Below are 26,524 nucleotides of genomic sequence, written 5' to 3' on the forward strand. Positions count from 1 at the left end.
TGACAACCAACACCTTGTATTGAACCTGGAAGCTCACCAGTAACCAGTACAGTTCACAGAAAAGAAATGTAACATGAGTAAAATGTGGAACATCGTAACTACTCATGCAGCTGCATTCTGGGCTTCTAAGTGGTCTTCAAGGGTAGCTTTATATACAGTATGATTGTGGTAATACAGATGGGAGGTAACTAAGACATAAGTGACTCTCAGAAAGGCCTCCTGATCCAAGAAAAGGACACAAAGGCCCTCCTAGCTATGGTAGCCATCTGCTCTTCAAGGAGGAACTGAGAGTCCAGGAAGACCCCAAATTATGTATGAGTTCTACCTGGGGTAGTACAACCCCACTGAGAACTAAAGATGGTAGATCCCTGTGATTAGAAGGCCCTTGAAACAAAAGCCACTTGGACTTACTAGCATTGACTCTAAAGTCTGTTCTTCCCCATTCAGGCCCTTAGACCTTCCAGTCACCAATGCTCCACAGCACTGCTTAGCTGGCCATGGGTTAAGATGTAAAACTAGGTTTCCTCTGCATACTAATGATACCTGGCCCCATGCTGGTGTGGCTTTACTCAGTGGCCTCATGTAGAAGTCAGATTCGTCCTATTTATAGTAATGCATTGCTATTTTAGTTGTAATCATTACTGGATAGAGAAATGCATTCTTCTTGATTGCTATGCATTTTTTAAGAAACAGCCATATGTTTCATGTCATTAACTATAAGACCAGATATCCTGATGAAACAATAAGTCACATTTCTCTCTTGTCTGTCACCTTTGCTTTTATGTTATGAGAGATGATCTCATTTTATTAAAACTCTTTTCCTAGCGATATGATGTTTCATTCAGGGCAGGTTTAAGGAATTTGGGGATCCTATCCAACACCAACCTTGCAACTCCTTCTTCCCTAGATTAACATTGCAGATGACTACCTGCAAAATGTGGTATTAATACTATGGAATACAGTGATCATGGTTGATCATTGTAGCTGTCACTTAACATAGAAAAGAAAGACTGATAATATAATTGATGTAATAGTAATCTGAACTTTAAAAATTAAAGTACTAAAGGTATTTAGAATAAATATATTGAACCCAAAAGTCACCATACAGTAAAATCCTGCTTAGGAGAATGGCCCCATGGTCCATTTTATGCTATTGTATAACACAAAGCTATATTAGCCTTTAGATGGAAAAGGTTCCTTAGAGTCCCACCAGCCCAATCTATTTATTGGCTAACATTGGAGCCACAAAGGTAGGCTGGCTCTTTTGAAAGACCAGTTTGATCTACCCCCTGGCTAAAATGGAGCTTCATTATCTAATGGTTGGCTAGTCTGCTTAAAACTTCTTTCAGTTCAATCTATTGATTGGTTAACATAGATTAGTGTTAGCCTGTGGGTGAACCTCAATCAGAAAACCCCATTGGCTGGAGTAGAGCAACAGCTGTACTGTAGTTTCTTTGCTTTGTTTGCCCATATGTTGCTTCAACCTGCTACTCTGCTCCCCCTTCCCCCTTTCTACAGCATAGTGCTACCTCATATGCTGTGACCTGCCTCTTAAATTGGTGCACTTCAGCTTTCTTACAAATATATCTCAGGCTTTTGCTAAGCTTGTGTGCAGATTTTTGTTTTGAGGGATGTGATAGCTAAAAAACATAGCTATCATATCACTATTGTTAACATCTGATGGCATATTATTTAAATGTGATTTTAAATTTAAATTTACATTATTTTTCCCAAACCAAATAATTCTATGTATCTGTTTCTGAATTATAATACAATTGTGTCCCTTTTTTAAGTTTTATGGTAAAATTGCAATTGTTTCCAATTGTCTTGGTATTACTCCATATAGCGTGACACAAAACCTTCTCTGGAACAGTTTGCATTCAACAAAGCCTAATATAGGGAATCCTAGTGCTACTTTTTCTGTATTCACATGGTTGATCTTTGTAACTGTCACTTAACACAGAAAAGAAAGACTGAATACAAATGATGTAATAATAAAGGAATATGTGCACTAATTAAATACTCAAGTGTATTTGATTCCCAAGAGTATTTCCTCCATGTCTTCTCTTTGATTTCTACTCTACTAGCATGTGCCTCACCCCACTGGGGTCTGTATTGTCCTGTTTCTATTTCCACTGCTCATTTTGGCTCCTCTAGCCATGTTTACTTGTTGCTCCGCTGCTTTCCTCCATTGGCCATTCTCTGCCAACCAAAACTCGTGATTCCTGGTGCTTCTAAGCTGCCCTCTATTGCGGCAGAGAGAGGAATGCTGAGCATACAGACCCTCCTTGTGATTGGTGTACATAAAAGAATCTCACTTCACCCTTTATTCTTAAATTTTCCCCAAGCTCCTTTATCCACATGCACACTCTCCTTCTAGCCCCAGACCCCTTGCTATGACATTTTTTCACTATTCACCTATACTTTATATCTCTGGATCGGTCCAATCTTTTCTTCTGTCCTCTCTGTGTTTGCAGCAACAGTCTATCTCTTCCTAAGGTCTGCTGCATCCAAACCACTGTCCCAACTCCTATTTCTCCTTTCTTCTCCAACAAATTAATATTATTGTATTATCCCCTATCAGATGATTCCACAAATTCATACCTTGCCTTTCTGCTTATATAAGCACTCTGGGTGGTTTACAACAAAATACAAAATATAAAACAAAACAGTAATATAAAATTAGGAGAAAAGGAGACCAAATTTACTTCCCTAGAGAGAGGATTCTGTACTCTGGGAATCACCCAGGATAATGCCCTCTCCCACATATTAGCTGGCTGACCTTCTAAAAGCAGGGGCTTGTGCAAAACAGCCTGTCCTGCTAATCTAAGTGACTGAGCAGATTTGTAGCAAGAAAGAGAATTCCTTTGACAATTCAATCTTAAGCTGTTTAGAGCTTTAAATTTTAACACCCCTCCTTAAACGATTCTCAAGCCAGTAGGCAATTGCCAGCCAGTGCAGCTCTTTCAATACATTTTTGTATGTTGCAGTAGGAAGCAGCTTGACTGCTGCATTTTGCATCAATTCTAATTTCTGGACATTTTTCAACCATAATTTTACATTGAGTGCATTACAGTCAAGATAGTTGTAACAAGTCATAAATCAATGTTACCAAATTCAACCTGTTCAGAAAGAATCACAGTTGGTGTATTATCTGCAGTCCCAGCTGCTATCTGCAAATCCAGTGACAGCTGGGGGTCAAGGAACATTCTCAAACTGTGACCTTCTTGTTTCTGGAGTAATCATTTTCACTCAAACCTCCAGCATAGGGGACAAGGTTGAACTCTGTGAGATATCATAGATCAGTGAATGAGATGTTGCCTATCATCATATTTTGGACAAGAAGGATGGAACTATAGGAAACACTACTGCCAAAGCTCAACCCCATCAGAGGTCCCTGAAGGATACCACCACAAATAGTACTGAAAGCCATTGAGAGGTCCAGAAGTACTAGGACAGTTGCAGTGATCTAATGGGCTATGAGAATAACCTTGAGGAAGAAGAGAAAGAGCCTCAGCCAAGGCAACAGTAAGAGAAAAGAAATCTCAGCAGAAATGTAATTTGAGAAAATGTCTCAGATTTGACTCTTTTTAGGATAAAGGCAGGGAAAGGGGAGACACATTCAGAGTTGCAAGATTCTGTTACTGTAACTCTATGATAAAGGTAGTTTTAGTATTCATGACTTTGGTGTTCGAGTCTGGTCTACCTTGTAGGACTGATAAATTCCCCCATCTTTCTAGTATACCAACATACACAAAATAATCCCAGGATTATATCCTGAACAAAAATGCAATTTGAATGGGTTGAGATATACAATTCATCCAAATGCATTTGAAACTGCAAGACTACTATTTTTCTGATCATCTTACCCAAGAATGAATGAAGGAATGAATGAAACACACACACAATAGAAAAGACAAAGTTTTAGCACATACATGGAACTACGTTTCCATTGAAGCATCAGCGAATCAATAGTAGAGAAGATGAGCTGCTGTTTAAATTTTATTTATTTATATTTCAAATTTCCAGGTCACCCAACCCCAATGACTCTGGACAGCTTAACATGTAAAAACAGTAAAACAGCAAAATAAAATTCAAAAACACAGCAGTTACACCCCACTCTCTCCCCCATCCACAGAGATAAAAACAGACAAAAACTCCCTCTCCAATCACCCTGACCCAAGTCTTGGGGAAAGGGACATCTTTTTAATGCTTTTTTAAAGTCTGATTAGGTGGGGACCCTGGGAATCTTCAGTGGGATGCTGAATGTGGCAAGTGCTCTGAGAGAAAAGGCCCACCTGTATCCTGCTAGAAAAAAACTGCCTAATTGACAGGACCAGGAGAGAGTCAACTCTAGCAGATCCTAAAGTGCAACATAAATCATGGGAAACAGGTGGCCTCTAAAATAACTAGGCCTTATGGCATGTAAAGATGAAGGCACCTTGAATTGCACCCAGAAGCCGATTGATAACCAGTGCAGCTCATAGAGCATGGGATGACGTGGCACCCACCCATCAGTGCTCATGCTGCAGCATTCTGTACCAGACCAGTTTCCTAAGAGTTTTCAAGAGCAGCTCCAGGTAGAGGGCGTTGCAATAGTCCAAGAGGGGCTTGATTCTTTGTCCATTTCTTCTGTGAAGATAACTAGTGTAAAAGTGTATTGTCTACATTATTTGGAATATATTCCTGTAATTTATGTTCCTTAATATGTTCACATACTAAGATTTCTATTCAAAGAGCTTTAAATAATGAAAGTGTTTCCATATTTGTACACAGAGCAAGACAGTTAATAAATCCTTGTCTAGAGAAAAAAGGGTGCCATTTAATAGATTTCCTCACTCATTTTTTTATAATCTACTGTTGTTTACTGTCTATGAAAGAGGGTTAAGTGTGGCCATCTTTGAAAAGGCTCTAGGGCCCCTGAATATTTTTGTGCACATCTGCTAAAAGGATTGCACACAATACATTATGAAAGAAATCAAATAACCGCTTCTGTCTAGGCCAAACAATGTAAATGCATGTTCAAAAGTATGGTTTGATACATATGGGATAAATGTAAATGTTTCTTTCTACACTTGTCCCAATTTTTCATATATGTGCTCACAATTTCCAATTTTTATGAATTTTTAATGCAAGGAATATCTATTTCCTAAAATATAGATGCACTAAGATTATGAGAAAGGGAGAATAGGGTGTAATACTATAAACTTGAAACTATAGCTTAAAATTATATAAAATACAAGGCACAGGGACATACTCATTCCTTTAAAAAGGTTTTTTTAAAGAAAATTATGCTCAATCACATATTTTGCAGAATTCAAATGAAAAAGATCTTATAATAATTCAGTAAAGTAAATGAAGACCAATGTTATATGCTGTATAATTCACAAGTAAGTTTGAAAAATATTTGAGGTGGATTTTTTTTTTTATTCATGCTTGATTATTCACAGAACCCAGAATTCTTTCCTGACATAAAGAAAAATCTTTATGCTTATTTGATTCACATTATTTCTCTGAATTCAAGCAGGACAGTCAAGATAGTTAAGAATACAATAAAAATACAAATACAGTAATGCATCAGAATGATATGTTCACATGTATTTTGCAACCAAGATCCATAAACAGGGTTTTGCAGCTATTTCTACAATGCCCATTAATTCTTTGTACTCTTTGTTCAGATAGAGGTTTTAGAAGATTCTAAAAAATCAATTTCTGCTTGTCAAACTAAAGCTATATATAACTACATACCTTAACACCTTAATTCTAGTCTGAGAATCAATGAGCTGAACCAGTTAATCCAAAGTGTTCTCACAAACAAAGAGGATAGAAGTTGCTGATAAAGAGCAACAATTCCCAATAGCAAGTGATACACAAATGCCAGTAGCACTGAATGTGTGAAAAAAGATTTTCGTGTTAATCAGTCCAGCATTCTGTTTCCATCAGTGATATTCCAGGTGCCTCTGGATCCTGCAAAACAACCCATATGGTCTGTTACCGAATAATGTGCCCAAGAAATAGATGGAGTACTTACAATTGTTACAATGGAGCATAACTATTACACAATAGTAGAGTATGAGCTTTGCAGCATCAATCTCTGGCATTGTTATTTGGATATCCATGAGGAAGCATTTGTTTTTTTGAAAGCCCAGAGAACTGTTGTCTGTTCCAATTGACCATACTGTAGATAGGCAACTTGGGTGCCTTCCACATATCTGTTGCATCCTCCGTTACTCTATGCACCATGACCAAGGATCAAGTATTATTGGAGCATAGCTACACATTAAGAAAAGAAAAAAGATGTTTCCTTCCAAACACATCGACTGGATGATACCCAGGAGCTGGATGAAAGGCAGAAGAAAGAGAAAGAATGCATATATTTACTGTATGTTTACGTTTACATTTACATTGTTATTTAAGAATACTGTTTTTATAGTATTTTAACCTGTATTTATTTCAATTTTATTGTAAACTGCCCAGAGTCACTCTCTAGTGAGATGGGCAGTGATGAAATTTGAAAAACAAACAAACAAACAAATAAATAAAGGTTCATATTTAAGAAATAAGCATATTAAGTATATTCATGGCAACACGTTTTGAATTTGTAATCAGTTTTGAATTTTTAATCAATTTATATTTTTTAATCAATTTATCAACTGTGTCTCTGTAATCCATGCAGATGGTTGCTAAGGATTTGAACTTGATGAGTTGTCCCACTATGGCATCTGGCAGTTTTGCCCACTCATCTTGGTCTATGGCTGCATTGTGAGGACTGGGTTTCAAAAAAATTATAGAAGATTGAATCTAGAGTTTGTTTCTGCTGGGGGTAGCATTCTTTGAGTGGAATTTTGCTCAGAACCCTTTCTATTCAGAACTATTTCAAAGGGGCAGGGCAAGTTTTGTTGATTTTTGCTAACTTCTAAACTCTCAAGGCCTGAAAGACTTCATTGTCTTCACTATAACAAATTCAGGACGGAAGGGACAAGGAGCTGCTGTAGGAGAGGAGATTAAAACAAAAACAAAATCCCTTTCATCCATTCCATTAGAGGCAATCGTCTCCTAGATCATTTTCCCATGAGGAATAATAATCTTTCACATAGCAAGTAATGGGTTGAGCCAATTTTTTTCCTATTTTTTTCTGTTTTCACAAGTGATTTGTCCTGCTTATACTGTGGTAGGCTATCCTGGTTTTAATTTCCCTCTCCCAGATTTCTTCTTATGAATGGATTTGTATTCCTGTGTAACTAAATTCAGTAAACTGAGTGTTTTTTTCTTCTTTTGGGAAAGAGAGACAGAGAATATTGTTGATGTTCATTCTGAGATCTATAAGTGTGCCATGTCTAATACGTGCCTTTTTTAAATGTCTATCACTGAAGTTGCTTTTAGAGATAGGAAACAATTACTTAGCAAATAATTGGACATCACAGATTTCTTCTTTGATCTCTCACTGTTGCATGGGTGCTAATTTTCATATATATATATATATATATACACACACACACACACACACATGTGTACATATACACACACACATACATACATGTATACATACATATATACATGCATACATATATACCTACACACACACACACACATACATACATAGACTGTGTGTGTGTGTGTATATAATTGTTTCCATTTGTCATGTGCATAAATAAGATAATTTATAGCTGCAGAAGTATTTTCATGTTCATATAAAATCAAAACAGCAGATTCTTTGCAATTGCAAGAAAGTTATACTTTAAAAGAGCATTTTTTTAAAGCAGTTTTTCACTTCAAAATTGTGGATGTGTTCACTAATAAATGTGGAATTTCTGGGATTTCTTTATTTAATCTAATTATACGCTCTAATAGCATTCAACATAGTTAAACAAAATAATGTATATGGAAAAATAATATATATATTTTTAACAAGACCAGTTTCCCAGGAAGTTCTTACAATATGTCATCATTTAATCTTTTTGAGATTATGAAAATAATTTTGAATATTTGCAATCAAAAATATAAATACTTTATGAAATTAGTAGACCATGTAATGATCATTTTAAGTTCTTAAGAATTTCTCCATGAGATTAACATTAATTTTATATCTGCTAGGCTCCAACTATGAGAAATACTACAAGTTGTTGAATATATAAATTAAAAATAAACTATAACAAAGAAAAAACATGGCATATTAAGAGAATTGATGCCATCTGTACCTGGCTCCATATATAAAGGCATTTTCACATATTTAAATATCTGCTATTATATTTTATAAAAATTCTTACAACAAACATCATTAGCTTTAGCTACATTGATATCTTTTAGGCATAATATTATTAGGTCCCTAATTTAAAATCTACTATTAATGCTATTAATCTCTAACAGAAAATACTTTCCCAGAAAATAAATCACTTGTACCACACAGCTGCCATATCTGATGAGAGACTGACTTTCAGTTGGAACAACCAGTTCCTTTGTTGCGGGGATGTTTGCAGGAGGGTCCAAAAGATCAAGTTGATGGCATGAAGTCCCACCTTTTTTATGAGAATCACTCCTAAAACAAAGGCTGGGGGCTTTGATCACGTAGTTGTGGCTGATGATAATCGTTGCCTTTGAACATATAACAGTGGCTGGGAAGAGTGGTTGTTGCACAAGATATTATAGATAATCTTATACTTTCTGTAACTCCCAGTATGTTTCTACCACAGATATATTTTCCTAACCATATCCATGTCATTTCTATGATTAGGAAGGAAAGTGAAGTTTTCCCTTGTTTTAGTCCCATTAGATGAATAAAGGAGCACCAGTTCTAGATGTAAAAATATAGGCTCGCTTTCAGGTTTTATTTGTTCTTTCTAAAGTTATTTAGTTTATTGTTAGATTATATTCCCCTTTTTTTTACTTTGGCTTAAGGCAGCTTTCATGGGGTTCACCCCTCCCCCCTATTCCTCTATGAGATATGCTGGGCTGAAAAAGAAAAACTGGCCCCAAATCATCCAGCGAGCTTTGGTATTTGAGGGTAGACTTGCACTTGGATCTCCCCGGTCATATTCCAACACTGTAACTACACCACACTTTCAGTAGACAACATTAATTTGGTTGTATTCACAGTAATAGTCCTTCTTGTCCTAGTGGAAAACATTTCCAAGCTTTCCACTGCTTCTGTTCTTCTTGGCTCTTCCTTGGCATATAATGCATTAGTGCTCCTTCTTCTGTTTACTGATTACATTTCAGTACAGTATTTGTAACTACACCCTGTGCTTGTCTTGGTGGGATAAGTTGCTATACTTCAAGCATATATTCATTCATCTGATATAAACATATCTGCTGCTGCTTTGGAAAGTACATGGTCTTTAGAGTGCCTGTTTATGTTACATGAAACTATGTGCAATATAAGTTCAGACATTTCAAAAGCATTTCTGTATACAATATTGATCCAGCATGGTGTTGGATCAATCCAGCATGGAGTTGGTACATTCTGGAATAACACCAATATTTTAGCATTTCCCTTCATGTACAGTTGCACCCAGCTAAATACTGGACCATACTGTGTGTAGCAATATATGCAAGCTAGATATTCAGAGTTCTGCACCTTTCCCTTGAAATTTACACACAAACACACCCACATAAACTTTTAAATATAACTGTTTTTACATCCCTTTTGCTACATACATAATTTTTTCACTGGTTAATAGCAAAATAAATTTGGTGGTGAATAGATTTTTAATTATTTTAAAATGCTCTTGGTTATCAAGAAAAGGTAAATCAGGTGGTGCTGTTGGCAAATGTAGTACCTCTTGAAGAATTTGTAGCACGATTAACATACCTGAGTACATAAATGCTCAGCATGTACTCCTAAATTGCTAAAATGAAGACAAAAAAATGTAACCAGATTAGGTCTCATTTAGCACTACAGTTAAGTGAAAATAAAGTAGAGCACTACTGTGCAGAGAATTGAATTCTGTGCTGAATATTGATTGTAGCTGTACAAAAATTAATTAATAGCAAGTAAAGTTCTAGGGAAAATAGTATATACAGTATCACAGTGTGTTCTAACAAGAATCTCCAGTCAAGTTACATGTGCACAATCAGTAGTCACTTTTTTCTCTGTGCTAATTATCTGCCTTAATAATTCCTGAAATTTAGGGCATAACTAATTGTGACTCAAGAGATTCATGATCAACTCTCCTGAGTCACAGTAACAAACAAAACAAAACAACTGTAGCAGTTATTTGATGCAAAGAGGAAGACCGCATCAGGAGAGCATCATATCTACATAAATTAGAAAGGAATAATATACAGTACATTTTGTTTCTTTCTCCCAATAGGGTTAATTCCTTTGTAAAGCATCATAGCACAGATCTAACTTTTTACAGTTTCTTTTAAATTATTGGATTATTTTAAAAGAAATCATAGGAGATGCAATCCTGGATATTTCTCTGTCACATACAGTTTTGCCCTAAAAATTAAAGTAGCCTGAAACAATTAGGATACAATTTCTTTATTTCCAGTCTCTTTTGAAACCAACCCAAATTCTTAGGTAACCAGAATACACATACATTTCTAAAAATATGGCTATTACATGGGATGCTGCTGTGCTTATTCTGCTATTATTTGCATTATTGATTCATACATGAATATAAATCTTCTCCAGACTTCTCTCTGAATGCATGGAAATGGTGAAGAGAAAAAGTTGGGACTATGATGCAGACTCCATTCTCTAATCAGCTTGAAGCTTTCCATGCATTTGGCTAAATGGTTGAAGAGAATGTGCAAGCATATACAATACTGACAATTTGCATACACATGAATGCAAAATGTATGTTGAATTTAATGAATGATCATCCCTAAAGAGAACTGACATTCTTTGATATTGGATTTTAGTCTTTCAAGTTTGGATAGCCTCATATTTTAGTTCATCCCTTTAGAGGTGTTATGCAGATGCCTCATGCGTAGGGGGAACATATGACATTTTAAGAGCATACCAAAGAAAATGGCTGCTAAAGGTGGGAGCTTTGTCTATTCAGAAGATATGTTCCAGGAACAAAATACTAGATTACTGGAAAGCAAGATTATGAGGTTGTGCCATATGACTGTTTAACTCCTAGATACTCACTGTGAACTCGCAGATTACCTTGGGCAAGTGAACATGGTTATAAAAAACGCTGGACTGCCATAATCCACCATGATTTTCTCCCAAGCATGCCTATGGTGTGCATACAAACCCAGAGGACTATTTGGAGATAAAAATGAAGTTTTATTTGTTGCATTGCTTTGCAACATGCCAGGCTCAGTTCAAACTTCCTTTAAAAATATTTTAAAAACCCAAAATCCTTTGCAAATGTAAGAAACAGAATGGGGAAAGGACCTGGCAGATACCAAAAGATGTATCCATGGAAACTTTGTGCCTACAGGCACCTCATTGATCAGCTAGGCCTACAGCATATTGTTGCTTGGCTTTGCATTAAACATACACAGGTTCAGTAATTTATTCTTGCAGGTATTATAGGATAGCTATAATTCTTCATGCTATTTATGGAATCTTTCACTGGAAGCAAAAAATTAATCTGAAGTGGTAGTAGAAGATTCATATTTTGTTCTTTGAGAAGCAACATGCAGTTTGCTAAATGTTCCTTGGATCCAAATACAAAGTGACCTTTTCAGTGATCATCTTTTTCTCTTTTTGATTTGTTCAGGGGAAATTGCAAGCACCTGGTATTTGGTTTCCAAAACTGACCTTTTGATACTGTTTAGAAGGGATTGTAGTATATAAAAGTGGGCAAAGAACAAGCATGCACCTTATTTTAAAGCGCATTTTAGCTACTGCCTCTTGAATTATGTTTTCTTTAATTGTTTTGTATCATTTTTTTGTATCATGAAAGTACATGAAATACTTTGTCTCTCCTCTGGTAAACTGTAATAAACTACTTTCTTCATCTACCTCCTTGCTCAAGAGATATAGAAGAGTTGTTTGGTAGGGCTTATTCAGTCTTTTAAAAAGTCTGTTGCTAGGTAAAGTTCCAAAATTTATCTTGCTTTAAAACTGGAATAAAATATCAGTCATTTTATATATGCCTATTGGAATAATTCTGAAGCTATTGGTCTAAAGCTTCATATATAAAGGCTGCATTTACCCATTAAGCCAAACCATACCTCAGGTTACAAGAATGAACCCCAGTGTACTTCAGACTTATATCCTCCTCTCTCTTATAATATAGACATAAAGTAGAATTCAATAAAATAGTTAAGAGCAGAGACATCACACTGACAACAAAGGTCCGCATAGTTAAAGCAATGGTATTCCCAGTAGTAACATAATGGCTGCGAGAGCTGGACCATGAGGAAGGCCGAGAGAAGGAAGATAGATGCTTTTGAACTGTGGTGTTGGAGGAAAATTCTGAGAGTGCCTTGGACTGCAAGAAGATCAAACCAGTCCATCCTCCAGGAAATAAAGCCAGACTGCTCACTTGAGGGAATGATATTCAAGGCAAAACTGAAATACTTTGGCCACATAATGAGAAGACAGGACACCCTGGAGAAGATGCTGATGCTAGGCAGAGTGGAAGGCAAAAGGAAGAGGGGCCGACCAAGGGCAAGATGCATAGATGATATTCTAGAGGTGACGGACTCGTCCCTGGGGGAGCTGGGGGTGTTGACGACCGACAGGAAGCTCTGGCGTGGGCTGGTCCATGAAGTCACAAAGAGTCGGAAGCAACTAAATGAATAAATAACAACAAAAGTAGAATTCTACAAAAGTTAATGTTGAATCAAAGCAAGTTTATTTATTTATTTTTTATTCAAATTTAATTACCACCCATCTCCCCCAAAAGAGGGACTCTGGGCAGTTTACAATAAAATCAAACTACAACCATAAACCGTAAATTATAATGTGGAAGACTCAGTGGTATGCCATTGAAGTCCAAGACACTACTCTTGCCTTTTTTCATTGATGATAGGTTTTATTTCAGAAGTATTTTTGATGTTGATAATTTGACTGTAGAAATACGAAAATTATTTTAAATTAATTTGTTATTTTTAAAATGGGAAATGGAATTCAGAAGTAATGGAATAAATGATCTAGTATGTAAAGATGTTTGTTTTAGGAGAAGTGTTATAAAATTACATATTATTTCTGAAATAATAAAAACCACAATAATTTTCTGATATTGTCACATCTGTAAATATGCTTAACAATGTGCAATTATACCATTTCAAAGATGTATTGTGTATTGTGATGGTGAAAGTGTCAATTGTCATATGGCAGAGCTAGGTTGTAGCTTCTGAAAAACAAAACAAACATATAATTAACTGTTCTCATTGCTATACCAGGATTTACTGAGATTTAGTTTATAGTTCAATGTATTAGTAGTTAGACAAAATGCCTTTAAAGAAAAATAATAGCCAGCAATTTTTCAACCAAATAAGACTTCATCTGTATAGTTAAGATAGCATTTAAGATTATGTTCAGTTTCTGGCTATGTAAGCAGAATTGCACAGCTGTTCCACTTGCAGTTGGCTGGGCTGTCCCGCTTCACCCCATGTCTGAAAATAGGCAATTTTCTGTATTAAGAGTTTACTATAAGCCAGCCAAAGATATTTTGCTATCTCAACCAGCTGCACTACATTGTCTGAGAGATTCTGGCTTCAGTATTGCCATGGATTAAGTTGTAAATGCTGTGTTCAGTTCATACTGAGTTTTCCTACAAGTGATCTGAATGTCCCTATATGTTTTTTTTTTTAAAGATAAGATTCAGATCTAGCATTTATATAGAAGCTACAAAATCAATGGCAAGGTATAGATATTTGTCTCCCATTGTTTTTAGTTATCCAAAGTGTGTGATTGTAGTGATTCTGTGACATATGGATTATGATGAATGTGGGACAACTGTTCAGACTGATTTTTTTTCCCTGATTTTCTAGAGTAATCATCTATACCTCACCATATAGTGGCCTTAAACTTGCTTAGGAATGTCATCATCTATCAGTGAATTTCAGTTGAATTTTGTACTGAATGTGCATTTTCCTCCTTTTGTTCTTCCACTCACTGTATGCTTCAGAAATGTCCTGATGTAGATAACAGGGACACTGTTTGAGAAAGATGTTACATTAATAAACTTTGACCTTTTCCAAATTATTATTTGTTTTATTGTTACACTAAAAGCTAACGCTCATTCGTTAAAGCATTAAGTATATTGGAACTGTATTTTAGAAATAGCATGCCCCATAAAAGTTTGCTTTTAGTTAGTAACCTTTTTCTTCATGGCCACATTTATTGTAAAACATTACAGTCTCCTTTTTTCTTTCTTATTCTAGCCCTCTCTCCCCAAACATAGTCCTGAATACAGAATTGAAAGAACCAAATGTTTTTCCTACATCCCTATGGTAAAAAGTTTATTGGTAACTGACTCATCCTCATATAGTTACAATTTTTAAAATCTACTATAAATAGAGCAAATCATAAAGATGCACACAGATACAGCTTTACGTCCGTGTTTTTAGAATATAACCTTGTGAGTGAGAGAGTTGATTTCATAGATTTAAATGAATAGGAAATTAGAATTCTAGAACACAGCATCTTTTCCTACTTGAAGAGTTAATGATATTGACTACATTGATGACCTCTGCAAAATCAGTCTTTTCATCTATTTGCTTTGGATATTTATTACACTGAATTAGCTAAAATTTCTAATCTAGGATAATCATGGATAATCATCATCATCCACCAGAGGTCATATTTCCCAGATGGATAATTGTGTTAGTTCAGTACAATAACAATATGGAAATACAAACAAAATTCTGTAGCACCTTACTTTGATTATAATGAAGGTTGTTAATTGTCTAGAAAATCTTATGCCAAAATAAATAAAAGTGCCATAAACCTCTGTTTATATTTCCTATAGAGTTCAGACTGAAACATTCAAATACCGAGTCCCCAGTCAAAAATCCTTTTTAACAATACATTGCTTTGTCAACTTTTTAAGGATTTAAATAATCCAAAATGATTTAGTTTCCATCTTCTCATATAATTAAAATTCTAACAGAAGAACCTTTGGGCTGCTTCATAGAAGTAATCTGGCACTGATTTTGGCTATTGTGATGTGGAATAAAAACAGGATATAGACATCTAGACAATTGTCTAACATCCACACAAATTTTTATAATTTGTGAATTATGTCCATTTCTTTTGAGGTATAAATTAGCATGTAAACACTTTCAATTATGAAGACCAGTTTCAGGCAAGATTTCAAGGATGATTTCTTCATTGGACATGTAGTCCTCAATTAACGTCAGTAACTGGGACTGGAATTTCCATTGCTAAGCGATGCAATTGTAAAGTGCAACATCACGTGACCACACTCTTAGTGACAGCAGTTCCAGCAGTCCCTGGTTACCGTTGTTAAGCAAATCATGGGTTGTTAAGCAAGGACCTCATGTGACCATGACTCACAACTTCCTGCCAGCTTCCTCATTAATTTTGCTTGTGGGAAGATGGCAAGGAAATTTGCAAATCGCGATCTGGCAATGGTCAGAAGTGGAGGGTCATTACTTGAGATTTGGGTGGCATGGCTATTTGTGGTATGATAAAGTTAAAGTTAATAAAAACTTTAAAAAATAATGTTGTTAGACATGCCATACTTAGGGTTTGGAATAAAAATATAACAAGACTATCTCATAATGTACCTTTAAAGTTATCACCCCAAGAAGCCTTTTTTAGAAGAGAGATGATTGGGAAACCATCTTGGCTGATGTATACAGAGTTATTAACCTTTGTGGAAGGAGAGCCTAAACTTAAAACAAGAGAATATTTAGAAATGGAAGATCATATTTGTCACTGGTTCATGTTGTCCACATTTCCATCGTAAATTTGAAGTACCTTTGTACATTGTAGACAATTTTTATGGAGTCATATACCAACGGTACATCATTTTATAAAAATTCTCTTTAGGTTATAACATAATGTGAATTTCAGTCCTTTTAACCACATATTTTCCCACTGTTCCATAAGTATGTTGTGCTCAAAGTGCTTAGCCCATTTTATCATACAGTCTTTCTCTCTGTTTCAAATTTCAATAAAAGTTTATACATTTTAGCAATTACTTGGCATCATTTGAACATAGTTCAACTTCAAATTCTGTCTTCTGCTGCTCAATTCCAAATGCCCTATTATCTACTTAAATCTTTCTCTTAACTATGCATATGAAAACCATAGAAAACTAAATCCCTCTGCAGCCAATTGCTCTTTTGATTTCATCTTATATTCTCCATGTTCCTGTTCTAACAACTCTCTACAAGTTAATCATTTTTCTTTACCTACTTTTTCTTTCCTGTAAAATGCATCTTGTGCTGAGACCCTTCAAGGCATTTTTGGGCACATTTCTGGGTTTATATCTGTTCCATATTCTCAATATGCCACTTCTAATACAATGATTCTTTAAATCTACATTAACCTTAACTTTATTGTACCATAGAAAACCATACCATCCGAAGCTCAGATCATATTCTTCCAATTCTAAAATTCTCTTATTTCTCAGCAAAACCCACTCTTTCATCTAGACTAAGCAGCGGGCTGCAAAATACAGTTTCAAAGCAGGCAGTCCCAATCCTCCTCATTCCCTGTGGGTCATTCTTTTCCTGAGCAAAACTATTCACAATGCTTTCTGATTTCATAGTAGTACTGTACTGACATATTCTATTCATTCATGCAAAAACTATAATAAAATAGCAGGCAGGCAGCAACTGACTTTTTAAAAAGTTATTGACAATAAAAGAATTAACAAACCTGATAGGAATGGGAATACACAGTGTGAATTAACTTTGTGTCTGTGTTTGATTGTGGCTTTAGCTGTTGGCTTCTGACTGACTGTTTAATCTTGCCTAAAAGTTTGATGAGAAAGATCAGCTCTTTCATTTTCTTTTTCTCTTGCTGTAAAGGATTGGCTGGATGCCCCAAGAATTTATTGAAAAAGGTGAAAAAGACTCCTGTTCCTTTTGTTGGGAATCTAGTGAACTTCCAAATGATTGCCAGCTTTACCACATTGGCCATAGTTATTTTTGCACTGCTGTACAGTGCCTAACAACTATGATCACCTTCCCTTGGTCAGCTAGTGCTCCTTCCTACCAGCCAGCAAGATAGCACCAAAATTAGTAGATAACCAGTGCCCCATTCTCACATGAGACTGCTATTTCTTTGCAGCAACAAAGTAAGGAAGAAAATAAACTGGTCCTTTATGGCAAACTGCAAAGCCTCCCCTTCCTTTGATGGGGAAGGATGGGGGGCAGGGAACTAAACTGCCTCAAGAGAGCAGAATCCTGTGGATGGGAAGAAGGTGGGAAGCTCCCTTGACTTGCAGCTGCACTGTGAAACTATCACTTCTGTTGGAGTAGATCTGATTAACCTGTGGAATTAATATGCTTAATGTTCAGATAGTCCAAAACGTCTTGCTTGTGAAAAGGACCTGTGTTGCATTTTCACCAACCCAGTACTTTTCTTTAAGTTTTTTTTTTTAAATGCCTTTCTCTAATCTTTTGCATCACAAGGCCACAAAAATGTGCAAAAGCTGGAAGTGAAGTGTGAGGTGCTTGTTCTGAGTTCCTACTGTTTGCCTGTAGTCAGAATACTTGAAACATTTCAATTTTTTTTTCTTGCAGAACTCTGAATACTTGAGTTGTTTTGTGACTTGTTCTATCAGAAAGCAGGTTTGATCTGAGTTTGAAGCAAAACATTTCCCATTTTGTTCACACCCTTCCAATACCTTCTCCAACATCCTTCAGTGCATTTGAGAAAATCAAATATGCAAGAATAGAGTACATTAATATACTCAACTCTGTTTTCCAAGTGTTGAGAGTTGTTCTCTGTCCCTTTGTGAGTTGTCACATTAAGCCTGAAGACAGGACCCTCTTTATGTAAAGAGAATAGTATTGGCTGTATACAGTATACTTAATAATATTCAGTACTTTGTGCCTAAGAGCTCAGGTGTAATTATTTATCAGTTTGGACTGAGGTTCAGCCCATGCATCAAAGCCAGGAAATATATTGTCCAAACAAGTCTTAGCCAGTGGTGTAAGTAAAGCTCTTTGGACCCCAAAGCAATCTGTCAGATGGGCCCTCAAAAGTAAGAGCATTCAAGTGATGAGACTTGGACGGCAATTGAGGAGCAGCAGAAGACAAGGAAGAAGATGATCACATGGCCATTTCCCCACTGCTGCCACTGTGGACCTAAACGCTCTGAGGATCTCCCCTCTTCACAGTCACCTCCCATTCAGATTGCAGGCACACGTGCACTGGAGGAGCAGGAGATGGTGCAGCAGCAGCATCTTTCTGTCCCTCACTCCTTCCTCCTCCTATGCTGCCTCCAGTGCAACTGCTATTATGGCCTCAGATGACCCTTTTTTTTTTTGCCCTTAAGATTGAAGAAAAGGGTAGCCTAAGTCCCTTGGGCCTACAGGACCCAAAGCAGCCCCTTTTCCTGCCTTCACTGTTTGTTTGTCCCTGGTATCCTAAACAAGCCTATTGTAATATTTACCTCTGGGAATCCTGTAGTGTCTAGGTATGCTGTTTTAGGTGCATGCAGATTTCAGCCCAGGCAATTCATTCCAAATGCAGCCAAATTCAGTTCATATGAAGAAGTAAGCAACTAAACTTACTTGGGCAACTAATTTGATTTAAATATTTAATATCGCCTTTATTAGTTTTTCAAATGCAGAGAAGTAAGATTTGTATTATTTAGAGCTGCTCATCATTTTTATTTGCTCTGGTTTAATTAGTATTGTTAGAGGTTGAAAGGAAAATATACAGTAAATTAGCTCAGAAGGGTATACATTGTGTCTCACTGAATATTTTGTGATATCAGTGGACATTCTAACGATCTGTGTAGGGCTTTAAGTTCCACAGTTGCACTAACACCTGTGTAATAATGTTCTCTGATACTCAGACATAATTCTTCATGTTTAAGTAATCAGAGAAGGGACCGTGCTTAAGCATCTGCAGACACTGTTACTAATAACTCCATCTGACTACAGTACAAATACACAGGGAATACAAAGGCTGAAAGGTCTTGTTCTCAGGATAGATTCACTGAGTTTGTTCCATGAAGTAAGATTTCAGGTCATATTGTCTTGCTACCATTTTTCACATATGCTCCTTGTTTAGAAAAATGTCATATGTATGTGTGTGAGGAAGATTTGATAATTTTGCAATATGATATATGTGCTTTGTCTGACTTACACAGAACCAGGTAATTGGTAATGACAAGATACACCTATTGCTGGCTAACTTTATAAATGATAGTTTGTACATAATGTATTGCTTCACTCTGAAGCATTAACACCCAGGGTAGTCATACTGAAATAGCTTTTGTAACAGATTCTTGTAACAGATTCAAATTCTACAGCAAAAGCAGATGCAGATAAATGTGATTTTAGGAGAGCACCAAAATAATATCTGAGAAAATAAAGTTTGACACAGTAATTAGCAGAGCAAAAGAAAGTGACCACAATTTATTTTGACTAAAAAAACTTTCAACAACTTTTCATAAGTAAGCAAGTTTACTTTTTCAGGCCATCATTCTGACTCTTGACCTTATCACATTGTGTCAGTGTTGTTAAGAAGCCAAATTTTGTCACACAGGATTTCTGTCAGCTATAAGGTGTGGGATTTCTAACAGTAGAGGTAGAACTGTATTAGAACTATGATGCTTTTCCAGTCCATATGGTCTCTCCTTGACTTCAGTGTAGTTTCTCTTGCTTCTACACAACTAATTTCTTATCTTCTGCTCCGCTAATTCCTGTTATACCACTAAAATATCAGGTAACTTCTGGACAAATCAGATGGAGAAAGGGAGGTTGTTTTTTTTTAGTATAATTCCTCTTCTCATAGTATAAGTATAATTCAGTGTAATTTCCTTTTCAGTGGAAAAAAATAAAATAAAAATCAAACACTGTTTGAAGCCATGGCTCTTGATAATTCCCCTATACAAATATGAAGAGTAAAAGTAAATAGATGGATATGTGTGAGTGGACATGGAACAGTAAGGGTTAGTGTATATTTTAAGGAGAAATAACACCTTCAACGTGGCTATCACTTTCCCCCTTTTTCTAAGTTTTTTTTCCAAGTGAAAACAAACGTGAGACATTTGTGTTTTAAAGAAAAAGAAGTATGTTTTGACATACTGAGAACTAATTGTTTTCACCCTCACTTCTAATAGTTTAAGAAATGCATCCAGTACTAAAAATAACAAAAACAACCCAACCCCTGCTTGATCTAATGGCATGGAACCCAAAGAAACCTACTGAACGCTTCCCACCTGATTCTATAAAAACAGACAACAAATATTTCTGATTTTATTATGTTTTTCCCCAAGAGTAGAAAGTCACATTATCACACTACTGAACTCCTTTGGAACATACAGTCCAGAAGCCCCACTTCCCATCAGTGGATCAATGTTAAATGAATCATTGATTGACTCTACTAAATATTCTATTTTAAATATATTTTATTAACATAGAAGTTTTTTTTCCTCTCTCTCTCCCCTTAGCAACTTTTGCGAGAGCGACAGCAGATGGCCAGCCGTCCCTTTGCTTCTGTGGATGTAGCACTCGAAGTAGGAGCTGAGCAAACAGACTTTCTACGAGGTCCATTAGAGGTAGGCACTGTGCCGCTGACTAGGGACCATTTCAATTTGCATATTTATATTGCTAGTCTCATCTGCATCTGCTTCTGAAACCAAGAAGAGCATGATTACCTGTAGCCAACAAGTTGAAGCTACATATGTTGTGTCATTTTCAAGGCTCATCATTTCAGTAGTATAACATGAGCAGTAACAAAAGCCACTGGAGGATCCATTAGCTTAGCCTGGAATGACAATCTGCTCACCTGGCAGCCCTTTTTTTGGCAGACAACTGATAGATGCCTGTATTAAACAAGCCTCATGTTTGGTCTTCTGAGTATATTGTGCCCCCTGGTTAACAGTTCATATCTGTCTTAATTTACTAAGATTGTACTTTAAAATGAGCTTTGCATTGCATTTCTTTATTCTGATTTTATACATGAAGTTTGGAGAGATACTGTCTATGGAATACGTTATTTTTGTGACTAATGGATACATTATAACATTTTTATTGTAAAGCAGCACTCTGAAAAAGAAATTATAAAATGCTACACAATGTAATATGGCACAGGAATAGTGTAATAATGCATGAAATAGCTTCTGGAAGCATCACCTAAAAATAAAAAGAGAGCTGCAAATAAAGGATGATAATGACTAACGCAATGGCAAACCACCCCGCTATAGTCTGCCAAGAAAATGTTGCAAAAGTGGTGTCCCCCCAAAGGGTCAGACAGGACTCGGTGCTTGCACAAGGGACCTTTCACCTTTCATCAATGACTGCCTGACATTAACTAGGACCAGCTTTTTCTTCAGTCTTACTCACATAGTTCTGTACCTTTAGCTACCATAGTTTATGTATGATCATTGATGTGTCTTTTCTACAAAAATGTTAGTTCTGAAATTTTTCCAAATTATAAAGTACCTTATATTATTTCTGCCATTTCTTATATGTAACTTGAGGTCTTTCTCATAAGGGAAACAAGCAAGAAGATGGATGATTAGAAAAAAAAGCATGACCTCTTGCTTGGATATTATTTGATAAATCTCATTAGAGCCATAGCCCCTTCTCTCACAGCTTAGAGAAACAGCACTCTGGACACTATATGTCCTTCGATGGTACAAGTTACTCAGACTGAGAGCTTGATTAATGAGGATATGATAAGTGCACAAGACTTCCCAGCCCTGCTTATAAGCATAGGAATCAAAACCTACATGCATGTTCTGTACCCAAATTAGCAGATTATTTGGTCCCAGAAGAGATACAATACCGCCCAGAGTCCCTCCTTGTAGGAGAAATGGGCGGTGATAAATTTGATAAATAAAATAAAATACAATCTGTAGAGATATCTAATTCGCCTTGCTTGCATTTGCTTTTCTTTTAGCACTACGTGACCACTTAAGTAGTATAGCTAGTGGAGTGTTCAGCTCTAAATCAGGGATAGGCAAACCTCCAGATGTTTTAGAATATAATTCCCAGGCGTCTGAGCTAGTTTAGTGAATAGTCAAGGATTACGATTGTTGTCTGAAATATCTAGCAGGTACCATACTGCCTTCTCTTGCCTCACAAGAGCTCAAGCAAACAAATTGGCATGTGTATGAGTTTAGGAGCATTCTGGGTATCAGAAATTAGATAACAAATGTTAATATAGGTAGGTTTTACCCTAAAATTATGATGGATGTGCTGGCCATAGAACAGAATTACACTGATTAAGTAACAAAACATTTTGATTTGAGACTATTTGAGTAGCAGTGGTGTTCCTTTCTCAAAGAAAACAATTAAGATCCTCAGCAACCAATACATTCCCACAGCACATTTATTGTTCTTAAGTGGGGCACACTGAGGGATAAATCAGCAGGCTTGATCTGGGTCTCCTATCCATGGATTACCAAAAATGTTACAGTAAGAACAGGGAGCAAGAGAGATAGGAAGCTTAGGAAAAAGGAGTCATCTTCTCCTTATAAAGTAGCACATGGAGGAGAACAAAAAAAATCATGTTTTATTTCTCCTGAATTATTTTAAAATAAGGAAGCAGCCAAGGCTGTGCAGTGTAGATGGGCATGTATCCATGGGCCTGGGGTCAAGAAAAGGAAAGGAAGTGTTGGAATTGTAGTGATCCCAGAGGACATCTTTTTAGGGCCTTCAAATGACAGAGCAGATCTTCAGAAAAGACCTGCTCTTATTATTTATTGAATTAAATATTAGAAACAAACATCAAAAGTTAATCGCTGCCATCTTCTATGACATGTTTATTTGGAAACCAATTGATATAGAAACTGAAATATTTTAATGATATGTTTTTAAAGTTGTTATTAGTCCCCCTTCCCCAATTCTGGTAATTTTATTAGTGTTTATTAATGTTCATTGCATGGCTGTGTTCAGCTTACCCTGGTAAAACATATATTTTACTGGGTTTCAGGCCTGGATATGGGACGGAAATGGCATTGGTCACACTTACGGATGATCTCTGGTGGGAGTAGGATGGGGGTAGTGCATCCATCCTTGCTCTTCTTGACCTCTCAGCGGCTTTCGATACCATCAACCATGGTATCCTTTTGGGTTGGCTCAGGGAGTTGAGGATGGGTGGCATGGTTCTGAGCTGGTTCACCTCCTTCTTCCAGGGCCGGTCCCAATCGGTGGTGATAGGGAGTGAGAGGTCCAACCCTCGGCCCCTCCTTTGTGGGGTGCCGCAGGGTTCGGTTCTCTCTCCTCTCCTATTCAACATCTACATGAAACCGCTGGGTGTCCTAACAGCCAGGAACCACGCTGAGACAAGGAGTAGGTCTCTAGTGTTTTATTACTGCTACATAACAGAGAATCCTAACTGTCATGAGTAAGGATGGCGAGCAGGGGGCTCCCATCCAGGCTGTAAAGCGCATGCGTAGCACTGAGGAATTAGGTAGCCATTCCAAGAGACACTGATCGGGCCCGCCTTAGTCTTTGGGGTTTATATGTCTGGGTTTTTCCCATGCTTCTTCAGTTTGTTAGGATTTCCCTGTTATGTAGCAACAATAAAACACTAGAGACCTGTTCCTTGTCTCAGCGTGGTTCCTGGCTGTTAGGACACTAACAAACTGAAGAAGCATGGGAAAACCCAGACATATAAACCCCAAAGACTAAGGCGGGCCTGATCTGTGTGGGAGCCCCCTGCTCGCCATTACAGCCTGGATGGGAGCCCCCTGCTCGCCATCCTCACTCATGACACTGGGTGAGATAATCCGTCACCATGGGATAAGGTATCATCAATATGCTGACGATACTCAATTGTATATCTCCATCGCAGGTGAGGTAAGTGGTGCTGTGACTGCCCTCACTCGGTGCCTGGGGGCTGTAGGGGTCTGGATGGGGAACAATGGTCTTCGGCTAAACCCTGGTAAGATGGAGTGGCTCTGGGTTAATGGCTCTTCCATATCTGGGAAATTGTCATCTTTGGTTCTGTATGGGGTTGTACTGCCCCAGATAGACCCAATGTGTAACTTGGGGGTCCTCATGGACTCACAGCTCCTGCTCGAAGAACAGGTCTTTGCACAGCTTCGTGTTGTGCACCAGTTACGCCCTTTCCTGGATCGGGATGCCCTTCAGACAGTCACTCATGCCCTTGTTATCTCCCATATAGACTATTGCAATGTGATGTACATTGGGCTACCCTTGAAGAGTATCTGGAAGCTTCAGCTGGTTCAGAATGCAGCCGCGCAGGCTATTTTTGGCGCCCCTAGAAGGGCGGACATAACACCTTTGCTACGTGAGCTGCATTGTATACCAGTCTGCTTCTGGGTCTAGTTCAAGTGTTGGTTATCACCTTTAAAGCTGTACATGGCATGGAACTGGGTTACCTGAGGGACCACCTCTTCCCCGCTTCATCAGCCCATCCCACCTGATCATGTAGAGAGGGCATGCTACAGACCCTGTCGATAAGAGAAGTCCATCTGGCAAGGTCCAGGAGGCGGGCCTTCTCTGCAGTAGCACCCACCCTTTGGAACTTCTTGCCCCTGGAGGTGAGATTAGCTCCATTGCTCCTAGACTTCCGGAGGAATTTGAAGACCTGGCTCTGCCACCAGGCATGGGGCAGGGAGGAAAATAGTCATACTTGGGGTTGGCTAGTGCTTTGAAGTGCCCCTCCTACACAATGACTGAATGAGACCACAGCCATCTGGATTTTATTATATTTGGTAGCTTTGTGAAATTGTTTTATAGTGTATTTTATATTGAAATTTTATTATATATTTAATGTTTTATATTGTAAATCGCCTAGAGTCCCTCTGGTAGGGACAAATTTGATAAATAAATATTTTATTTTATTTATTTTATATCCCACCTTTATTATTTTTATAAATAACTCAAGGCGGCAAACATACCAAATACTCCTTCCTCCTCCTATTTTCCCCACAACAGCCACCCTGTGAGGTGAGTTGGGCTGAGAGAGAGCGACTGGCCCAAAGTCACCCAGCCGGCTTTCATGCCTCAGGCGGGACTAGAATTCACATCTCCTGGTTTCTAGCCCAGCACTTTAACCCCTAGACCAAACTGGCTCTCTGTATAGAGTATGGATAGTATTCAACATTTCTATGAAAGGATTGCAGTCTGCAAGAATAAAGTGCATTACCCTAAATATTTAGTAAGGGGGACACTGTATCGATTGTTCTGTGGTGTCTACTACATAGAGTTCATACAAAGAAAGAACACTGCATGATAAAATTAAATTACCAGTCTGTTCTGAACTTACAAAAGCAAAGTAATAAAAATCACACTTCCTCTAAATTGTCACAGTTTTCCTTAGCCCATATAGCTGCATTATAATTATTTTTCTGAAAATTCTGCAATAAAAGAGCCATTTCCTTACTACTTTATTTTTACATTTTTATTGTATTGCATTTGTGATGTGATTTATTGGAAACAACCTTTATATAATAATTCCTCCATCTATTTATTGGGAAGTGGATTCCATCCAATAGTCCTGATCATTTTTGTTTTAACTACTGTGCTCTTCACTGAGTATGTTAGTTGACAACAGTAAAATGGATGTATATGTGTGACTGGTAAAGCACTGTGGCTATTCAGTCTATTGGAATAAATATCATCCTTTTTCCATCCCAGTAAGCTGTTCATAATAGAATCTCCTATTAATTTCTAATGGTAGTGAAATCATAATTTCTTTTCTTTCCAATTTCTTTAGCCAACTTTCCTTGTTCTGTTTGATGGAAGGCTGATTTTGGATCAGATATAATCTCAGAGCCACTATTTTACTTTGTTGCACATCTGATTATGTGAGTTTGACCTGTGGATCTTTTAGATAAATGTGGTGTCAGAATAACCATTATACCTATTGTGTTATAAGTCTTCTTGTTAGTAGTATAAGCTACTAAGTTTGTTAGTATAAATGCATTAACACCCCTCATAAAGTTGTAGAATAGGATATTTCAATAATTTCACCAGACTTTTTAATACAGGGAGCATGTTGAGGTCACTGCTGGGATGGACTGAAATTTTGGGGATTTAGGAGGATTATAGGGATATTCCAGTGTAAATAAGTATGTTAAACCAAGTGGAAGCTGATTATCATTGTTTTTTGTTTGTCTGTTTGTTTGTTTTACCTATCCACCTCCAAAGAGCGAAAATCACACTAAACTGATAATTTGGGAAGTTTGAAAGCCACAAAAATGGGGCTGGATGCCACCTGTGTCCCAGGTGTAACTCCCTTTAACTGGGGTGATTGTATATGTTTAGCAGCGACCTTTTAGCTTCCCTGGTTTACTGCATTGGTCATGCAGGGCATCCAAAGAATGGAATACATTGTTATAATAAGAATATACTGTAAATAGAACAATGAAATTCATGCACTCAGAGAAAACATTTTGAATATTTGAGTGGTACAAATTTATTTCCACACTCTCCTCCAGAAACCAGTCATGTCAGGGTCCTTCATTGTAAATAATTAATA

General features: G+C 37.1%; 1 protein-coding gene across 1 annotated transcript in view; it reads left to right on the top strand.

The window, feature by feature from the left end:
* Positions 1–26,524, top strand: part of ATRNL1 (attractin like 1) — a 609,453-nt gene that overhangs the window by 375,552 nt on the left and 207,377 nt on the right. Inside the window, exon 27 of the mRNA XM_063307208.1 lies at positions 20,517–20,624. Within this exon, the coding sequence (XP_063163278.1) occupies positions 20,517–20,624 (108 nt within the window). The remainder of the gene's footprint in view (positions 1–20,516; positions 20,625–26,524) is intronic.

Source organism: Candoia aspera, chromosome 6, assembly GCF_035149785.1.
Source record: "Candoia aspera isolate rCanAsp1 chromosome 6, rCanAsp1.hap2, whole genome shotgun sequence".
Taxonomy (NCBI): domain Eukaryota; kingdom Metazoa; phylum Chordata; class Lepidosauria; order Squamata; family Boidae; genus Candoia; species Candoia aspera.